The sequence below is a fragment of the Esox lucius genome, chromosome 3 (genome assembly GCF_011004845.1).
Source record: "Esox lucius isolate fEsoLuc1 chromosome 3, fEsoLuc1.pri, whole genome shotgun sequence".
In the NCBI taxonomy this organism is placed as follows: domain Eukaryota; kingdom Metazoa; phylum Chordata; class Actinopteri; order Esociformes; family Esocidae; genus Esox; species Esox lucius.
The window spans coordinates 30,403,018-30,421,965 of NC_047571.1; the positions used below are offsets into that span (position 1 = coordinate 30,403,018).

The 18,948-nt window shown below is 42.4% G+C and overlaps 1 protein-coding gene across 1 annotated transcript; it reads right to left on the reverse strand.

Moving 5' to 3' along the window:
- Positions 1 to 1,707: 1,707 nt before the first annotated feature.
- On the reverse strand, positions 1,708 to 18,268 carry LOC106023856 (vascular cell adhesion protein 1). The gene is made up of 15 exons (XM_034291351.1): positions 18,102 to 18,268; positions 17,728 to 18,009; positions 17,119 to 17,430; positions 16,525 to 16,785; positions 15,985 to 16,257; positions 15,554 to 15,823; positions 15,103 to 15,414; positions 13,208 to 13,216; positions 5,003 to 5,284; positions 4,394 to 4,705; positions 3,800 to 4,060; positions 3,260 to 3,532; positions 2,827 to 3,096; positions 2,376 to 2,687; positions 1,708 to 2,210 (listed from the first exon to the last, which is right to left on the reverse strand). Exons 1-15 carry the CDS (start codon positions 18,151 to 18,153, stop codon positions 1,708 to 1,710), a joined length of 3,984 nt encoding a protein of 1,327 aa, XP_034147242.1. The 5' UTR covers positions 18,154 to 18,268.
- Between the last annotated feature and the right edge of the window lie 680 nt (positions 18,269 to 18,948).

The following is an 18,948-nucleotide window of genomic DNA, read 5'->3' on the forward strand; positions in this document are numbered from 1 at the left end:
CAGGGCCTCTGAGGAACTTGGCCCACTTTGCACAGAGCTGCAATAACTCAGTGAATCTGTTGGCATTGAGCGTGAACTGCTTGTTTCAGGTCTTGCCTAGGCATCTCAGTGGGGTTAAGGCCTGGACATTGAGTGGGACGTTACAAAACATAAAAAAAAGTATTGCTCTTTCAACATTCTGCTGTAGATGTGCTTGGGGGTTTCAGATCGTTCACTCCGCTTCAGCTCACTAACAGATGGCCTGACATTATCCTGTGGAAATCTGTGATGCAAAGCAGAAGTCATAGATCCTTCAACAAAGACAAGATGTCCAGGTCCTGATGTGGAAAAACGTCCTCAAACAGTGACATGGCAACAACACCAGACTTGACCATTGGTTCCCGTGACACAGCCAACACAAGGCTTGACCATTGCTTCCTGTGACACGGCCAACACCAGGCTTAGCCATTGGTTCCTGTGACAAGGCCAACACCAGGCTTAGCCATTGGTTCCTGTGACACAGCCAACACAAGGCTTGACCATTGGTTCCTGTGACACAGCCAACACAAGGCTTGACCATTGGTTCCTGCGATGACCAAACTGACAGGGAAAGCCAAAATCAGTCAGATTTTTATTGGGCAGGGCTGGCGCCAGTCAGGTCTGATTGTTTACCAAGGTGTTCAAAACACCTGACCCTAAGAATCCCTTTATAACTACGGTGGAATATTGCATGTTTGATTACATAGCAACATCAAACAAATAAAAATATATATACAACCCGGTTTTCAAAAAAGTTGGGATGCTGTGTACAATGTAAAGAAAAATAGAATGCAATGATGTGCAAATAATTGAATTCTATATTCAATAGAAATGAGTAAAAAAAGAACCCATCAAATGTTGAAACTGAGAAATGTTATGGTTTCTTGAAAAATACATGCCCATTTTGTGCCAGCGACACATTTCAAAAAAGCTGGGGCAGGGGCAACAAAAGACAGGAAAAGTTGTGTAACGAAAAAAAAATTGGCAACAGGTCAGCAACATGACTGGGTATAAAAAGAGCATCGCAGTAAGGACGAGTCTATCAGAAGTAAAGATGGGGAGGGGTTCACCACTCTGTGAAAGACTGCACAGGCAAATAGTGCAACAATTTAAGAATAACCTTTCACAAGGTAAAATTGCAAAGACTTTGGGGATCTCATCATCAATGTTACATAATAACATTAAAAGATTCAGAGAATATAGAGAAATCTCTCTACGTGAGGGACAAGGCTGAAAACCAATATTGGTAAACAGTAAACATGCCCCTGTCCCAACTTTTTTGAAACGTGTTCCTGGCATCAAATTAAAAAAAACGGGCATGTATTTTTCCAAAAACAATAACATTTCTCAGATTCAACATTTGATATGTTGCCTTTGTACTATTTTCAATTAAATATAGGAATAAATTATATACCCATCATTGCATTCTGTTTTTATTTGTATTTTACACAGCCTCCCAACTCTTTGGAAACAGGGTTGTACATTAATAGACTATATGTTACTACAACCCATAGAAATGTCTGACCAAATACAATGTTAAAAATGTGCAAGAAATCAGATGGGGGACGAAATACTTTTTCATGGCACAGTAACTAGATGCACCATAGGTGACGTGTCTACGCATCGGTTATGGCGCACCTTGAAAATATGAAGTCCAAGAGTTCAGAACTCCTTGTGCGTGTGTGAGTCTCAGACACACAATATACACATGTACATGCTGTGTTTGTGTGAATGTTTCTCTGCAGTCTTACTTTGAATACTAAGGCTGAAATGGTGGCTCTGGTGTCCCACTTCATTGGTGAGGTTGAGCAGGTACTGGCCCGTCTGTTCCGGGCCCAAGTTGTTTAGGTTTAGCAGGTACTGGCCCATCTGATCTGGGCCCACATTGTTTAGGTTTAGCAGGTACTGGCCCATCTGATCTGGGCCCACGTTGGTTAGGTTTAGAAAGTACTGGCCCGTCTGTTCCGGGCCCAAGTTGTTTAGTTTTAGCAGGTACTGGCCCGTCTCTACTGGGCCCATGTCGATTAGGTTGAGGGTCCCGTTGGGGGAGTGTGGCTCCACGCTGTCCTGTAGCCTAATCAGGGTGACGGAAGGGAGCGGGACTCCCACTGCCCAGATCCGGAGGGACACGTTCTGCCCCTCCTCCACCTTCGTAGACGGAAACACCTCCACGGACAGGTACCTGGGCGGAGCTTTGGGGAAAAAGAAAGGTGACCAACTGAAATGAAGGATTCACCTGGCTGGGTCTTGTGAGAATATGTTAGTATTTTTTCAGCTTTGCTGCTGAAGGACGTTTGCAAAACGTTCGTTTACAACCAGTATACAACCTGAACATAAGATATTTTTGGAGCACTTACTTCGAATATTCATTGAGGCAACAGTCTCTCTGGTTTCTGGTTCAGTCTTAATATCCAGCGTGGCTCTGCATGTAACATTCTGTCCATGGTCCTGGGCTGTTGGTTTGTATTTCAACACTGAGGTCACCGTCTGGGCTTCACCTTTAACCACAGGGTTCACGGCTTTGTCGTCATTCAGAACTTTATCTCCCAGCAGCCACTGCACTTTTAGATGGTCAGCTGGGTACACATCTGGGACTGTACAGGTGAGGTCACTGTCCTGACCCTCCGTCAAAAGTTCACTCCCTGATATGATGGGATCCTTTGGGAAGGCTGTTGATGACAAATCAAGCGATTGGTTAATAATCACGTGGTCGCCATTCCTTTATCTTTATCCTACAGAGATTTTCTGATCAATTTATAACACACGATTGGAGTCCACTTAAGGCTCCTGTGATGAATGATAACTCACAATAAACCTCCAGGTCGATTGACGCCTGCCTGTATTCTCCAGAAGCCCTGCAGGTGGCGTTACACACCACCGGGCCTTTGTGCTCCATCGTCACAGGTTCAAGGGTCAAGAGCCCAGTGCCGTGTGATTGGTCCTCGGCTGACCCGCCAATCGAGGGGCTCCATGTGAATGACACAGTGTCTGGGCAGCCAATCGCGACGCAGATCAATTTAAGGGTGTCACCGATATGATGGACTGTGTTCTCCAGGGTTAGGTTTACAATGAAAGGTGCTTTATGAGAGGAAGAGCAGAAGATTTATTTTAAAAATGTTTAATGGCTTTATGTAACGCAATATGTTACGTGTGTGTGTGTGTCTGTTTGTGTGTATGTGTGTGTTTGTTTGTGTGTCTGTGTGTGTGTGTGTGTGTGTGTGAGTGTGTGATACAAACTCACCTCTGACTGTGACGTTGATGGCGGATGTCACGCTCCCAAATGGATTTGTGGCCTCACACTCATATCTTCCCGAGTCTCTGACCGTCAACGACTGGATTGTGATGGAGGCGTTTCCCAGGCTGGACTGAAGCTCCGCCCCCTGACCGCCGGCCACCTGCCGCAGTGACACGCAACCCCGCGACCCGCACTCTGATTGGCAGGAAATTGTCACACTGTCTCCCTCTTTTAGCTCGCCGGATGGACTCAGATGGAGAACAGGTTTGCCTGGAAGGCCTGAGAAAAATAGTGACAGTATAAATGTCTGTGACATATTTACCAGGGAAAAACTCAACATCATCATAGTTGAAGAGTTGACAGGATACATATATGACAGACTTTGTTATAAATGTGTGAATGTACAGTCCTGTGAGTTATAATTTTACTTGGTCATTGTTTAGACATTTGCTTACAGTCCGTCTTTGTCTATAGGAAGGGAACTGAATGGGATGTGGCTTGAAGACCCCAAACCAAGCTGATGTATTCATCTACCATCTGACTCACCTTGAACATTAACAGTCACTTGAGCTGTGAGATTCCCTACAGTGTTGTGGCTCATACATTCATAGTCTCCGTCGTGGGACCATGACGTTTCTTTGACCCGTAGGGTCTCACCGTCTCCTACCATGACAGAGAGGCCACCTTTTTCCAGTTTTCTCCACAGCACTGTGGGTTCAGGGTGCCCCTTGGCTTGACAGGTCAGGGTAAAGCTTTCTCCAATATTCACCTGAATATTCTCTGAGATGTGGACATCTCTGGGGGAATCTACATTTGGAAAACAATTAGTTGATATTAAAATAGATTTTGTATTCAGTTACTAATTCTTTGCCACACAGTTTGGCTTGTTGGCTATGGGGTCAAAATACAGTCATTATGACCATCAAAAGATGTGCATACACCCCTGGAACAATCTTGGACACACGGATATTGTTGCTAAATAGTAGTAGTTTTGTGTATTTAGGAAACCCATTTTTGCTCAAGAGAAAACCAGACGCAAAAGTTTGGAATGCCACTTAAACCTCTTCACTGGTAGTATTTCATACATTCTTTGATGTGAAAGACTGAAAGGCTCTGGACCTAAATGCATGATGTACTTACATTGAACTGTGATTGAGGCAACAGTCTCTCTGGTTTCCGGTTCAGTCTTAATATCCAGCGTGGCTCTGCATGTAACATTCTGTCCATGGTCCTGGGCTGTCGGTTTGTATTTCAACACTGAGGTCACCGTCTGGGCTTCACCTTTAACCACAGGGTTCACAGCTTTGTTGTCCTTCAGAACTTTATCTCCCAGCAGCCACTGCACTTTTAGACGGTCAGCTGGGTACACATCTGGGACTGTACAGGTGAGGTCACTGTCCTGACCCTCCGTCAAAAGTTCACTTCCAGATATGATGGGATCCTTTGGGAACGCTGTCAATGAGAAACATCAGTGAATATTTAGTCTCTGTAGAAACCCATTCATCCAACTACTGAAATCCATTACTGTCCCATGCCCGTTACAGGTAACAGACCTGCAGCTATGCCAGTAAGCTAGCAATTGGCCTATGGTAGGAGGCAGGTGTTTGGAAGTGTACTTTCTTTTTTGTCCGTCTTGTTTGTTTTATGTTAAAAGATTAATCACCCGCTATGTCTACAATAGCTGTATGTTGTACAGTTTCTAATAAAACAGTTTGATACAAAGTAAAAACAAAGATCCAGAAAACGTACCATAAACTTCCACTGAAGCAGACCTTTGAGCCTTGTCTTTTGGATCCGCGCAGGTAGCCACACAGCTGACCTTGCCCTCGTGCTGCATTCCCACCGGGTCAAAAATCTGTTGAGACGCTGTGTTGTTTTTCTCCATTCGACCGTAGAGCGGTCTGTCTTTCAAGGATTGCCATGTGAACGTCACATCACCCGCGCATTCGCTTGCGCTGCAAGTCAGGACCAGTCTTTCGCCGACTCGAGCCATGGGATTTTTCGGTGTCAGGACTAATACCAATTTTGATTCTTAAAATATAAAATGTACATTTAAAAATATGCCCTCTGAGATACATAAAACCCAAATTTACATTATGTTACGAGAAGCCTTTAATTCTTACCTGAAGTAGGCAGCAATATGATGCAAATCAAACCAATTGCGAATTGAAACATAATGTGTTTTAAGAAATAACAAGCAGACTACTCCTTTCCCTTTAAAAGCCCAAGAAGAAGTAAATGTCTGTACTTTGCACCATTTCATATTTATATAGGAATCGTTTAATTGTGTTCGGGGGGTGGTTCCAGTTGGCAAGACTCCTGCTGGAAGTTTTCATCCAAGCTAACGCATCTGGAGGCGGAAGGAAGGAACCACACAAGAACACCATGCCGATTGTGTGTGTGTGGGGGGGGGGGTTCTACTTAAGACCGACATACCAACCCAAGATCCGAATACATAGACCATGCCGCGTAAAAGGGAAAGGGGGTTAGGGGAACACTTACCCATAGCATCGTGCTACTACACTGCATTGCTGTTCTTTGTTTTTGGAAATGCATTATTCTGCAGTTTAGTTACTGTATAACTGCAATCAGTGTCTGAGCATCAGCTACTGAGGGCATATGTGACAAGTAGATTACAAGAAATGTGTAGGAGTAGTTTAGGTCAAGAAAACTAAAAGTGATTGCCTTATTTAATTGTAAAAAGTCATGTGTTTCAGGATAAAAAGCTACTTCTCGGAAATGGGTTTACACTTTCACTTTCTAACGGAAAATTAGTGGGGCTTTTAATTATTTTCCAGCTTCTCGGAAATTCCATGTTCAGTGATTAAACAAAGCAGCAGAGGCTCTCTGATCTTATGATCAGTTGGCACTGATATTGAATGAATTCCTGAGTATTTTATTGATTTGTGGTTTTTAACTTACTACTTTTGCATGGTTAACCAAAATATATTAATATTTTTTTATATATATTATATATATATATATATATATATATATATATATATATATATATATATATATATATATATATATATATATATATATACAGGTGCTGGTCATAAAATTTGAATATCATCAAAAAGTTGATTTATTTAAGTAATTCCACTAAAAAAGTGAAACTTTTATATTATATTTATTCATTACACACAGAAATGTTTATTTTCTTTTAATTGTGATTATTATGACTGACAACTAATGAAAATCCCAAATTCAGTATCTCAGAAAATTTGAATATTACTTAAGACCAATACAAAAAAATTATTTCTAGAAATGTTGGCCAACTGAAAAGTATGAACATGAAAAGTATGACCATGTACAGCACTCAATACTTAGTTGGGGCTCCTTTTGCCTGAATTACTGCAGCAATGCGGCGTGGCATGGAGTGGCACTGCTCAGGTGTTATGAGAGCCCAGGTTGCTCTGATAGTGGCCTTCAGCTCTTCTGCATTGTTGGGGCTGGCGTATCGCATCTTCCTCTTCACAATACCCCATAGATTTTCTATAGGTTTAAGGTCAGGCGAGTTTGCTAGGCCAATTAAGAACAGGGATACCATTGTCCTTAAACCAGGTACTGGTAGCTTTGGCACAGTGTGTTGGAAAATGAAATCTGCATCTCCATTAAGTTGGTCAGCAGCAGGAAGCATGAAGTGCTCTAAAACGTCCTGGTAGACGGCTGCGTTGATCGTGGACCTCAGAAAACACAGTGGACCAACACCAGCAGATGACATGGCACCCCAAACCATCACTGACTGTGGAAACTTTAAACTGGACTTCAAGCAACGTGGATTCTGTGCCTCTCCTCTCTTCCTCCAGACTCTGGGACCTTGATTTCCAAAGGAAATGCAAAATGTACTTTCATCAGAGAACATAACTCTGCAGCAGTCCAGTCCTTTTTGTCTTTAGCCCAGGCGAGACGCTTTTGACGCTGTGTCTTGTTCAAGAGTGGCTTTACACAAGGAATGCGACAGCTGAAACCCATGTCTTGCGTACATCTGTACGTGGTGGTTCTTGAAGCACTGACTCCAGCTGCAGTCCACTCTTTGTGAATCTCCCCCACATTTTTGAATAGGTTTTGTTTCACAATCCTCTCCAGGGTGCAGTTATCCCTATTGCTTGTACACGTTTTTCTACCACATCTTTTCCTTCCCTTCGCCTCTATTAATGTGCTTGGACACAGAGCTCTGTGAACAGCCAGCCTCTTTAGCTATGACCTTTTGTGTCTTGCCCTCCTTGTGCAAGGTGTCAATGGTCGTCTTTTGGACAGCTGTCAAGTCAGCAGTCTTCCCTATGATTGTGTAACCTACAGAACTAGACTTAGAGACCATTTAAAGACCTTTGCAGGTGTTTTGGGTTAATTAGCTGATTAGAGTGTGGCCCCAGTTGTTTTAAATATTGAACCTTTTCACAATATTCTAATTTTCTGAGATACTGAATTTGGGTTGACATTAGTTGTCAGTTATAATCATCAAAATTAAAATACATTTTGAAATATACTTGAAATATATCAGTCTGTGTGGAATGAATGTATACATTATACATGTTTCACTTTTTGAATGGAATTACTGAAATTAATCAACTTTTTGATGATATTCAAATTTTATGACCAGCACCTGTATATATTAATCAAAAGTTATTTGATATTGTAATCAATGTTAATACAGATTTTTCTGCCTTTGGATATTGTCAATTTAGAGACAAGTAATCCCGGCTCCAGGATGAAATGACTGAGGAGTCATTTTCTATCAATATGAAGCATATCTAATTAATTTAAAATTTGCAGTGTTCATTGGGAAACAGAAATGGTGGGGCTCAATGCCCCAGTTTGTGGAATGTGCAATAGTACGGTTAAAATGTGTTTTGTTCACTTAAATACTGCTGTCAAAAATACATTTCTTTCAAAATACTGGTATAGACCAGTGGTTCCCAACCAGAGGTACTTGGCCTCTCCACAGGGGGCACTTGGCCTTTCCACAGGGGGCACTTGGCCTTTCCACATGGGGCACTTGGCCTTTCCACAGGGGGCACTTATCCTTTCCACAGGGGGCACTTGGCCTTTCCACAGGGGGCACTTGAAAATGAAGATACAATAGGCTTACTAATGAAATTCACATGACCGGGTACTTCAGGGTTACTCCAAGCAGAGCAAAATTGTCGGTGTTACAGTAACAAAAAAAGTTTGCAAACCACTTAAAATAATTATATATTTAGGTGTCAAAGTCATTCAATCAATGTTATCTATAGATTGTGACACCAATGTTATCAATGATTTTGACACCTAAATATAGAATTAATCTTAATTCAGGGTAGAACAACACCCGGAGGGAATTTAACCCCATTGGGAGGGTCATTTTACCCTTATAGTGGGGTAAAACGCCCCCTTTTCACTGTTTGGCATTTCATTAATTTCCAAGAAAATAGAATAATTCTGCCAAATAATGTTTTTCTAAATGTGTTTTTTCTGACTATAGTAAGTACATATCTATCCCAGCGTTGCTTTTTTCCTTAAGGGTGGGTGTTTCCCCCATATTTAGCCTATAGTACTTGACATTTTCAGATAAATATTTTCAATGAGCCCAGGTTGCTGGGATTTTGGATACTTAGCAACCTGGGTCCATCGCAACATATCCAATCCTGATCAGACCCCAATCGTCCGTAGCAGCCCAGACAGGTTGTTTTGGAGAAACCTGGGCATTGTCTCTGATTGGACACTAGCCAGCGATAGAAGTTATTTTTTTTGGGTTTAGGTGCTATCTCTGTTTTAAGCCTGTAATACTGAGGGTGAGGTGTGTACCTTTGCTAATAAGACTGTAAAATAGATTTGTTTAAGACTACTAAAAACCCACTGCAGTAACAGGTTACATATGTATGCAGATAGTGGGCACTTTTCCCAGGACTTATCAACGTGGCAGTAAAATGGTGTGTGGTGTTTGGTTGGGAGGAAATCTCTGCTGAGAGGGTGTGAAGGAGATAAGTTAAGTTTTCATTACTGGGGGTGGCTGGAACATCAGATAGACCGTAGGCAATGAGATTTCAAATAAATGGCCTCTGATGTAGGAAGTCACGGGCAACTAAAGTCAACAATCAAAATGCTCTTTTGCTTTGCCTGTAAAAACAACAAAATACTTCAAAGAAAAACAGACGTCTGACACCACTGTGGTCAGACAGACTCGGCAGAGAAAAACACAGATTCAGAGAAAGAGTTTTGGCCTCTCCAGCAAGAGAAAGACTTCAAGCCTAGACATTCAATCTCACATGGACCTCTAGATTAAGAATATTTGATATTGCAATGGCATATGGTATTTACTGACCTTGAGTGAGCCGAGTATCTACAGGTTTCATGGCGTTAATTTAAAAAGTTTTTAATGCCCCTCGGAATGCAATTCAAGAACATTTCACAATGACATTCAACGTAAGTGTGGAGAAAAAGAACTAATATAAATGAGGTACATACCTCAACAATCAGCCACACAAACATCAGTAGGTTTAAGTACATTTAATTGACATCAGTTTATGTACTGATTTTTTCAAGGGACTTCAATTAGACCAAAATATATATTTCAATGTGAAACCTTGTCTCTTCAATCAATCAATCACATTTATTTATAAAGCCCTTTTTACAACAGCAGTTGTCATTGCATTACAAATACACCCAGCCTTAAACCCCAAGGAGCAAACAACAGTAGTGTTGAATTTCAGTGGCTAGGAAAAACTCCCTAAAAAGGCCGAATATTTAGGAAGAAATTTTAAGTTAGAAAGTGCATTCCTCATATCGCCCAGCACAATAATATAGCAGCGTAACACCTTGGAACTGAGATGGGGGGGTCCGGCGACACTGTGGCCCTACCCGGGGGGAGGCCCCGGACAGGGCCCAACAGGCAGGAAATCAGTCCACCCACATTGCCAGGCATCAACCAAAGGGACACCCACCAACCGCAACCCCCCTGAATGAGGGCCGAGTATTGCCAGCAGCGTACAGCACAAGTGCGCAACAGAGCGTCAACAACAAGCCAGTGACTCTTCCCCCGAAGGGCATTGGAGGGAGGGAATCCCAGTGGCGATGAGAGCCCACCTGGCAAGACAGCAAGGGTGGACAGTATCAAGCCTACTGGTCACCTTCACGCCCCCAGGCCAGGCTACACCTAATTATAAACCGTGCTGTAGAGATGGGTTTTTAGTAGACAATTGAAAGTTTGCACTGAGTTTGCATTTCTAACCTTAATTGGCAGATCATTCCACAGTAGTGGAGCTCTATGAGAAAAGGCCCTGCCTCCGGCTGTTTGTTTAGAAATTCTAGGTACAATTAAAAGGCCTGCATCTTGTGATCGTAGGTTACGTGTAGGTATGTATGGCTGGATCATTTCAGCAAGGTAAGTAGGAGCAAGTTCATGTATTGATTTATAGGTTAAGAGTAAAACCTTAAAATCAGCCCTAACCCTAACAGGCAGCCAGTGTAAGGACGCTAGGACATGGGTAACGTATTCATATTTTCAGCACTAACTGAAGTTCATTTATGCAGATAGTCTCTTCTCTTGCATCTATAATCACCTATATAAAACAACTACAACAGCCGAACAGCAGAGGGAGGATGGAAAGTAGAGAGAACATAAGTGGAGCAGTGAGTTGAACACACCATTAAGAACAGAGGGACTAGATGTAAGTACACAGAGTATTGTGTTGTTTTAATATAGCTACATGAAAAAACTGTGAAGTTGTCTTATGTCGAGTTATTGCTATTGCTCCAAGAACGATGCACTGTAGCAATGAACGCATTTCAGACCAGCCAAAACTCTCTGCCGTTTTCCTTATCGTGAGTTATAAGGACTCAACGGCGGCCCCTAGAGGGCCCCTATATGATTAGCAACGATTTAGCGCGACTGCCAGGTCCCAAATGGGTCCCTTCTGAGTCCACCCTCTGCCCTTAACTCAGGTCACAAAATCAGGCACAAACAAATGGTGTAACTTAATTAGGCAGGCCTTTCTATTCTTTCGTGTGAAATTGCAGAAGCTGAAAGCTGAAGCGATGCATTATGGGATTCCACTTTGCCAGCGTAGGCGGCATCTCTGCACTGACTGGAAGTGGCCACTGGAGGGTCCAGTTAGCCCCTAAAGCCTTACTGGATGGTCCAGTTAGCCCCTAAACCCTTAGAGGACAGTCCAGTTAGCCCCTAAAGCCATACTGGACAGTCCAGTTAGCCCCTAAAGCCTTACTGGATGGTCCAGTTAGCCCCTAAACCCTTACAGGGTGGTCCAGTTAGCCCCTAAACCCTTACTGGATGGTCCAGTTAGCCCCTAAAGCCTTACTGAAAGGTCCAGTTAGCCCCTAAACCCTTACTGGATGGTCCAGTTAGCCCCTAAAGCCTTACTGGATGGTCCAGTTAGCCCCTAATCCCTTACTGGACAGTCCAGTTAGCACCTAAAGCCTTACTGAAAGGTCCAGTTAGCCCCTAAACCCTTACTGGATGGTCCAGTTAGCCCCTAAAGCCTTACTGGATGGTCCAGTTAGCCCCTAAACCCTTAGAGGACAGTCCAGTTAGCCCCTAAAGCCATACTGGACAGTCCAGTTAGCCCCTAAAGCCATACTGGACAGTCCAGTTAGCCCCTAAAGCCATACTGGACAGTCCAGTTAGCCCCTAAAGCCTTACTGGATGGTCCAGTTAGCCCCTAAAGCCTTACTGCATTCAATTGTGGTTGATATCAACCCTGTGCGTGAGCAAAGTTGTTTATTTGGTCCCTGAAGCTAAATCTAAGGCAGATGGGGAGATTTCTGTGCAGGGTTTTAAGCATTGTTCCATATGGGGATTTCCACAAAATGGAAAGTGGCTAGGGGAGGTATTTTGCCAGTCTGGAGCACAGCCAGGGTCTGTCCAGCTCCACAGCGTTTTCAAGGAAATGAACCTTGTTAATACAGCAATGGATTGTTCCTGTGTCGTTAAATCCTTACAGATTTGTCCTAACCACGAAAAGTCCAAAAGGGATTTGTTCAGCTCTTCGTGAAAAGGCTGATACTGTCTTGATTTCTATCTAATACATCACACTTCAAGAAAAAAAGATTACAACAGCAGATGAGGGGACAAACCCCATATGCTTTATTTCCCACAGGACACTGAGAGATTACCGTAAATAAAATACTTAAATAAATTACGTATTAGTTCCATTCAAACAATGCGTGTATTAATATCTACATTTTATTTCGATCCACAGTAGTATCGAATAGCTCTCTGGTTGTATTGTGTGTCTCGCATACTTTAATTTGATCTGGCCTCTTTTATTTTAATGGTGTGTTATATTTTACACCAGTATAAAAAGCCAACCCCCACCCCCCCCCGTCGTGGAAAACACTTCAGATTTCCAGACAAAAAAACATGCAAAGACTCAGGAGCCGTCGAATCCAAAAGTAGACTTTATTGACGTCATAAAGCCATGCTGATCTGCAGAGCAACCGACTTCCAAACATTAAACACACATTTCTATACAGTATGGTTATACAATGATATTAGGTCCTCCCATTATGCTAATTTCTGGATGGATCCTTCTCGAATTTTCCCTCATGTTTTTCACAACCCTCTGGGATTCGCTCCCCCAGCCACTACTCATCATGACTCAGCATATTCTCTGAAATGGAAAGATTTCCTTATCTATGGGCTGACCCAATATTTTGCCAAGACAGTCAAGGAAAAGCTACAGGTCCTTCTGTCCTCAATATGAGATAACAACAACCACTCATTGCACTGACCATGGGAACAATAGTTCATCACTCTCTCTTAACCATTAAACTGTTTGGGAAAATAATATGAGCCCTGGTTAAAGGTTTTATCAATTAACACTCAATTAATATACAGGTGATCACATGAGATGTTCTGTCTACTCTTCATCAGGTTAATGTGAAATAACATTTTATGAAAATATCCCTACACATCCACTGACTCCCTTGACCCTCACATCCCCTCTGTCCCACCATCCAGGCCTGGAAACGGTAGTTGAGGAGGAGAACTCAGTTCCCACAAGAGAGTTGAAATCAACCCAATTTCCTAAAACAATCTCCTCTGCCAACCACCGCTCCAGAGGCTGGAAGACAAACCTCTCCCTCCCCGTTTGGCTGGGAGGAAGTAAAGACTTCCAACCTGACCAATCAAGTGAGTGTGTGTAAGCATGTGCAGATTTCTTTCAGAGCCTTGCAAAATATGTTGTTTCAAACCATTACATATGAATGGAATATAAACTGATTATACAATGAGTATAAATTGCATAAAATAAATCATACATCATTTGAATGATAATCACTTCAATCAAAGAGAGTATGAGAATATAAGTAAAATAATAAACCATCTAATTCTCCAAGCAGTACTCCCTTTGTAATAGGTTGGCTACCAGCCACCTAGGAACTTGAAACCTTCAGTAACAGTGGAGAACAATCCAACTCAGCACAGAAATCAGCCCCTTTGAGACAATGAGTAATTAATATGTCATCTTGAAACATTTGTTCACCTATCTTCCTAGGATATTCGTTGTCCTGTGTTGGGGAAGTTTCTGAAGCCTGATGCATTCTTACTGATTAAAGGACTTGAGTCCCTATTGTTTAGATAGATAGAGGAATGTGGGGGTTCTGGTATTTGCATAGGGGGCATCTATTGTCTGTCCAGATACTGTAAGAACTCTTAGAATTGAAGAAGTAATTTATGGCGGGAAGGAGAGCTGTCCTTGGTGTGAAGCTTAGGTAAACACAGTAGTAAACATTATGGCAGGAAGGATAAGGTGGGGGAAGACAGCATTTGACTTGTGTGATAGAACAAAGGGAATGTGTTTGATTGACATGAGACAGATGGCAGCATCTTACCACACCCCTTTTTCCTATGTGATATATACGGTTGTATGAGCTATATGGAGTTAGAGACTCCTCAGACGATTATGTGTGTGTAAGCGGTTGACGCGTCTCTCATTATAGTCTCTGTGCATAATAATTAATAAAACGGTTATAATGTACAAAGAGAACTTTGTCTCTGTGTCCCTTACTCCAAGTGTCGATACATGGAATTACCATCACACCTGCAATACCTATAACAAAAGAGTTACATTTTAGTTTTGACTTCCCGGTCCATTTAGACTTTGTGTCACAACCTCTATCCCAATACATGGCAAAGTCTGAATTTAACTGGGAAGTTACTCTCTAGTCCTCTCCCTTCACCTGGCACATTGTCCTTTTGCTGTTATTGTCTGTTGACGTTTTGACCCAAAGGCCTCTTTGCTTTGGTCTTGATGTTGTAAGTACTTTAACAGAAACTCAGTCACATCTTCTTTGGCAGTGAGCCACTCTGTGCCTCAGATCTGTTGCTCTTCTGTCTCCTCATTGATGTGTTCCAGACATAACAAGGACAGGCCTTCCGCCATCCCCCCCAATGAAATGTTCACGAATCAGGTTCTGGAACCCAGAAAGTGCCGAAGGGAATGGTTGCAGGAGGTTTCCATTCACACCACTGTTTCCAAATCGTCTCCATGCATTGAGTCAGAGGTCCATGACACCATCCCCATAGGAGAAAGAGAAGACAAAAACACTCCATTAGTTTATCTATTCTCCTGGGCCCTTACATCTGGGCTACTGCCATACTCCAATAATACTCAATCATTAGAGATGGTGGGACCATTACTTAAATGTCAGACAAATAAACAAATGTTTCAGATGTATAAAATCATCACATATAATTCATAACAAATCCAAAACAATTATCAATTTAGATTTAAAATAACAATATGAATTATCAGTGCCCTAATAAAAAATAAAAACAGTGCCCTAATAATAAATTCTTAGATGCGAAAGACTGAAAAGCTCTTGACCTAAATGCATGATGTACTTACATTGAACTGTGAGTGAGGCAACAGTCTCTCTGGTTTCTGGTTCATTCTTAATATCCAGCGTGGCTCTGCATGTAACATTCTGTCCATGGTCCTGGACTGTCGGATTGTATTTCAACACTGAGGTCACTGTCTGGACTACACCTTTAACCACAGGGTTCACGGCTTTGTCGTCCTTCAGAACTATATCTTCCAGCAGCCACTGCACTTTTAGATGGTCAGCTGGGTACACATCTGGGACTGTACAGGTGAGGTCACTGTCCTGACCCTCCGTCAAAAGTTCACTCCCTGATATGATGGGATCCTTTGGGAAGGCTGTTGATGACAAATCAAGCGATTGGTTAATAATCACGTGGTCGCCATTCCTTTATCTTTATCCTACAGAGATTTTCTGATCAATTTATAACACACGATTGGAGTCCACTTAAGGCTCCCGTGATGAATGATAACTCACAATAAACCTCCAGGTCGATTGACGCCTGCCTGTATTCTCCAGAAGCCCTGCAGGTGGCGTTACACACCACCGGGCCTTTGTGCTCCATCGTCACAGGTTCAAGGGTCAAGAGCCCAGTGCCGTGTGATTGGTCCTCGGCTGACCCGCCAATCGAGGGGCTCCATGTGAATGACACAGTGTCTGGGCAGCCAATCGCGACGCAGATCAATTTAAGGGTGTCACCGATATGATGGACTGTGTTCTCCAGGGTTAGGTTTACAATGAAAGGTGCTTTATGAGAGGAAGAGCAGAAGATTTATTTTAAAAATGTTTAATGGCTTTATGTAACGCAATATGTTACGTGTGTGTGTGTGTCTGTTTGTGTGTATGTGTGTGTTTGTTTGTGTGTCTGTGTGTGTGTGTGTGTGTGTGAGTGTGTGATACAAACTCACCTCTGACTGTGACGTTGATGGCGGATGTCACGCTCCCAAATGGATTTGTGGCCTCACACTCATATCTTCCCGAGTCTCTGACCGTCAACGACTGGATTGTGATGGAGGCGTTTCCCAGGCTGGACTGAAGCTCCGCCCCCTGACCGCCGGCCACCTGCCGCAGTGACACGCGACCCCGCGACCCGCACTCTGATTGGCAGGAAATTGTCACACTGTCTCCCTCTTTTAGCTCGCCGGATGGACTCAGATGGAGAACAGGTTTGCCTGGAAGGCCTGAGAAAAATAGTGACAGTATAAATGTCTGTGACATATTTACCAGGGAAAAACTAAACATCATCATAGTTGAAGAGTTGACAGGATACATATATGACAGACTTTGTTATAAATGTGTGAATGTACAGTCCTGTGAGTTATAATTTTACTTGGTCATTGTTTAGACATTTGCTTACAGTCCGTCTTTGTCTATAGGAAGGGAACTGAATGGGATGTGGCTTGAAGACCCCAAACCAAGCTGATGTATTCATCTACCATCTGACTCACCTTGAACATTAACAGTCACTTGAGCTGTGAGATTCCCTACAGTGTTGTGGCTCATACATTCATAGTCTCCGTCGTGGGACCATGACGTTTCTTTGACCCGTAGGGTCTCACCGTCTCCTACCATGACAGAGAGGCCACCTTTTTCCAGTTTTCTCCACAGCACTGTGGGTTCAGGGTGCCCCTTGGCTTGACAGGTCAGGGTAAAGCTTTCTCCAATATTCACCTGAATATTCTCTGAGATGTGGACATCTCTGGGGGAATCTACATTTGGAAAACAATTAGTTGATATTAAAATAGATTTTGTATTCAGTTACTAATTCTTTGCCACACAGTTTGGCTTGTTGGCTATGGGGTCAAAATACAGTCATTATGAACATCAAAAGATGTGCATACACCCCTGGAACAATCTTGGACACACGGATATTGTTGCTAAATAGTAGTAGTTTTGTGTATTTAGGAAACCCATTTTTGCTCAAGAGAAAACCAGACGCAAAAGTTTGGAATGCCACTTAAACCTCTTCACTGGTAGTATTTCATACATTCTTTGATGTGAAAGACTGAAAGGCTCTGGACCTAAATGCATGATGTACTTACATTGAACTGTGATTGAGGCAACAGTCTCTCTGGTTTCTGGTTCATTCTTAATATCCAGCGTGGCTCTACATGTAACATTCTGTCCATGGTCCTGGGCTGTCGGTTTGTATTTCAACACTGAGGTCACCGTCTGGGCTTCACCTTTAATCACAGGGTTCAGGGCTTTGTCGTCCTTCAGAACTTTATCTCCCAGCAGCCACTGCACTTTTAGACGGTCAGCTGGGTACACATCTGGGACTATACAGGTGAGGTCACTGTCCTGACCCTCCGTCAAAAGTTCACTTCCAGATATGATGGGATCCTTTGGGAACGCTGTCAATGAGAAACATCAGTGAATATTTAGTCTCTGTAGAAACCCATTCATCCAACTACTGAAATCCATTACTGTCCCATGCCCGTTACAGGTAACAGACCTGCAGCTATGCCAGTAAGCTAGCAATTGGCCTATGGTAGGAGGCAGGTGTTTGGAAGTGTACTTTCTTTTTTGTCCGTCTTGTTTGTTTTATGTTAAAAGATTAATCACCCGCTATGTCTACAATAGCTGTATGTTGTACAGTTTCTAATAAAACAGTTTGATACAAAGTAAAAACAAAGATCCAGAAAACGTACCATAAACTTCCACTGAAGCAGACCTTTGAGCCTTGTCTTTTGGATCCGCGCAGGTAGCCACACAGCTGACCTTGCCCTCGTGCTGCATTCCCACCGGGTCAAAAATCTGTTGAGACGCTGTGTTGTTTTTCTCCATTCGACCGTAGAGCGGTCTGTGTTTCAAGGATTGCCATGTGAACGTCACATCACCCGCGCATTCGCTTGCGCTGCAAGTCAGGACCAGTCTTTCGCCGACTCGAGCCATGGGATTTTTCGGTGTCAGGACTAATACCAATTTTGATTCTTAAAATATAAAATGTACATTTAAAAATATGCCCTCTGAGATACATAAAACCCAAATTTACATTATGTTACGAGAAGCCTTTAATTCTTACCTGAAGTAGGCAGCAATATGATGCAAATCAAACCAATTGCGAATTGAAACATAATGTGTTTTAAGAAAATACAAGCAGACTACTCCTTTCCCTTTAAAAGCCCAAGAAGAAGTAAATGTCTGTGCTTTGCACCATTTCATATTTATATAGGAATCGTTTAATTGTGTTCGGGGGTGGTTCAGTTGGCAAGACTCCTGCTGGAAGTTTTCATCCAAGCTAACACATCTGGAGACGGAAGGAAGGAACCACACAAGAACACCTTGCCGATTGTGTGTGTGTGTGTGGGGGGTTCTAATTAAGACCGACATATACCAACCCTAGATCCGAATACATAGACCATGCCGCGTAAAAGGGAAAGGGGGTTAGGGGAACACTTACCCATAGCATCGTGCTACTACACTGCATTGCTGTTCTTTGTTTTTGGAAATGCATTATTCTGCAGTTTAGTTACTGTATAACTGCAATCAGTGTCTGAGCATCAGCTACTGAGGGCATATGTGACAAGTAGATTACAAGAAATGTGTAGGAGTAGTTTAGGTCAAAAAAACTAAAAGTGATTGCCTTATTTAATTGTAAAAAGTCATGTGTTTCAGGATAAAAAGCTACTTCTCGGAAATGGGTTTACACTTTCACTTTCTAACGGAAAATTAGTGGGGCTTTTAATTATTTTCCAGCTTTTCGGAAATTCCATGTTCAGTGATTAAACAAAGCAGCAGAGGCTCTCTGATCTTATGATCAGTTGGCACTGATATTGAATGAATTCCTGAGTATTTTATTGATTTGTGGTTTTTAACTTACTACTTTTGCATGGTTAACCAAAATATATTAATATTTTTTTATATATATT

What these genes read in the sequence shown, in the direction of transcription:
- LOC106023856 (XM_034291351.1), bottom strand. Translation starts at nt 18,153, where the DNA reads ATGTTTCAATTCGCAATTGGTTTGATTTGCATCATATTGCTGCCTACT. An exon ending in TGCTTCAGTGGAAGTTTATG is followed by an intron (nt 17,431 to 17,727) that starts GTACGTTTTCTG and finishes TCTCATTGACAG; the next exon opens with CGTTCCCAAAGGATCCCATC. An exon ending in TGCTTCAGTGGAAGTTTATG is followed by an intron (nt 4,706 to 5,002) that starts GTACGTTTTCTG and finishes TCTCATTGACAG; the next exon opens with CGTTCCCAAAGGATCCCATC.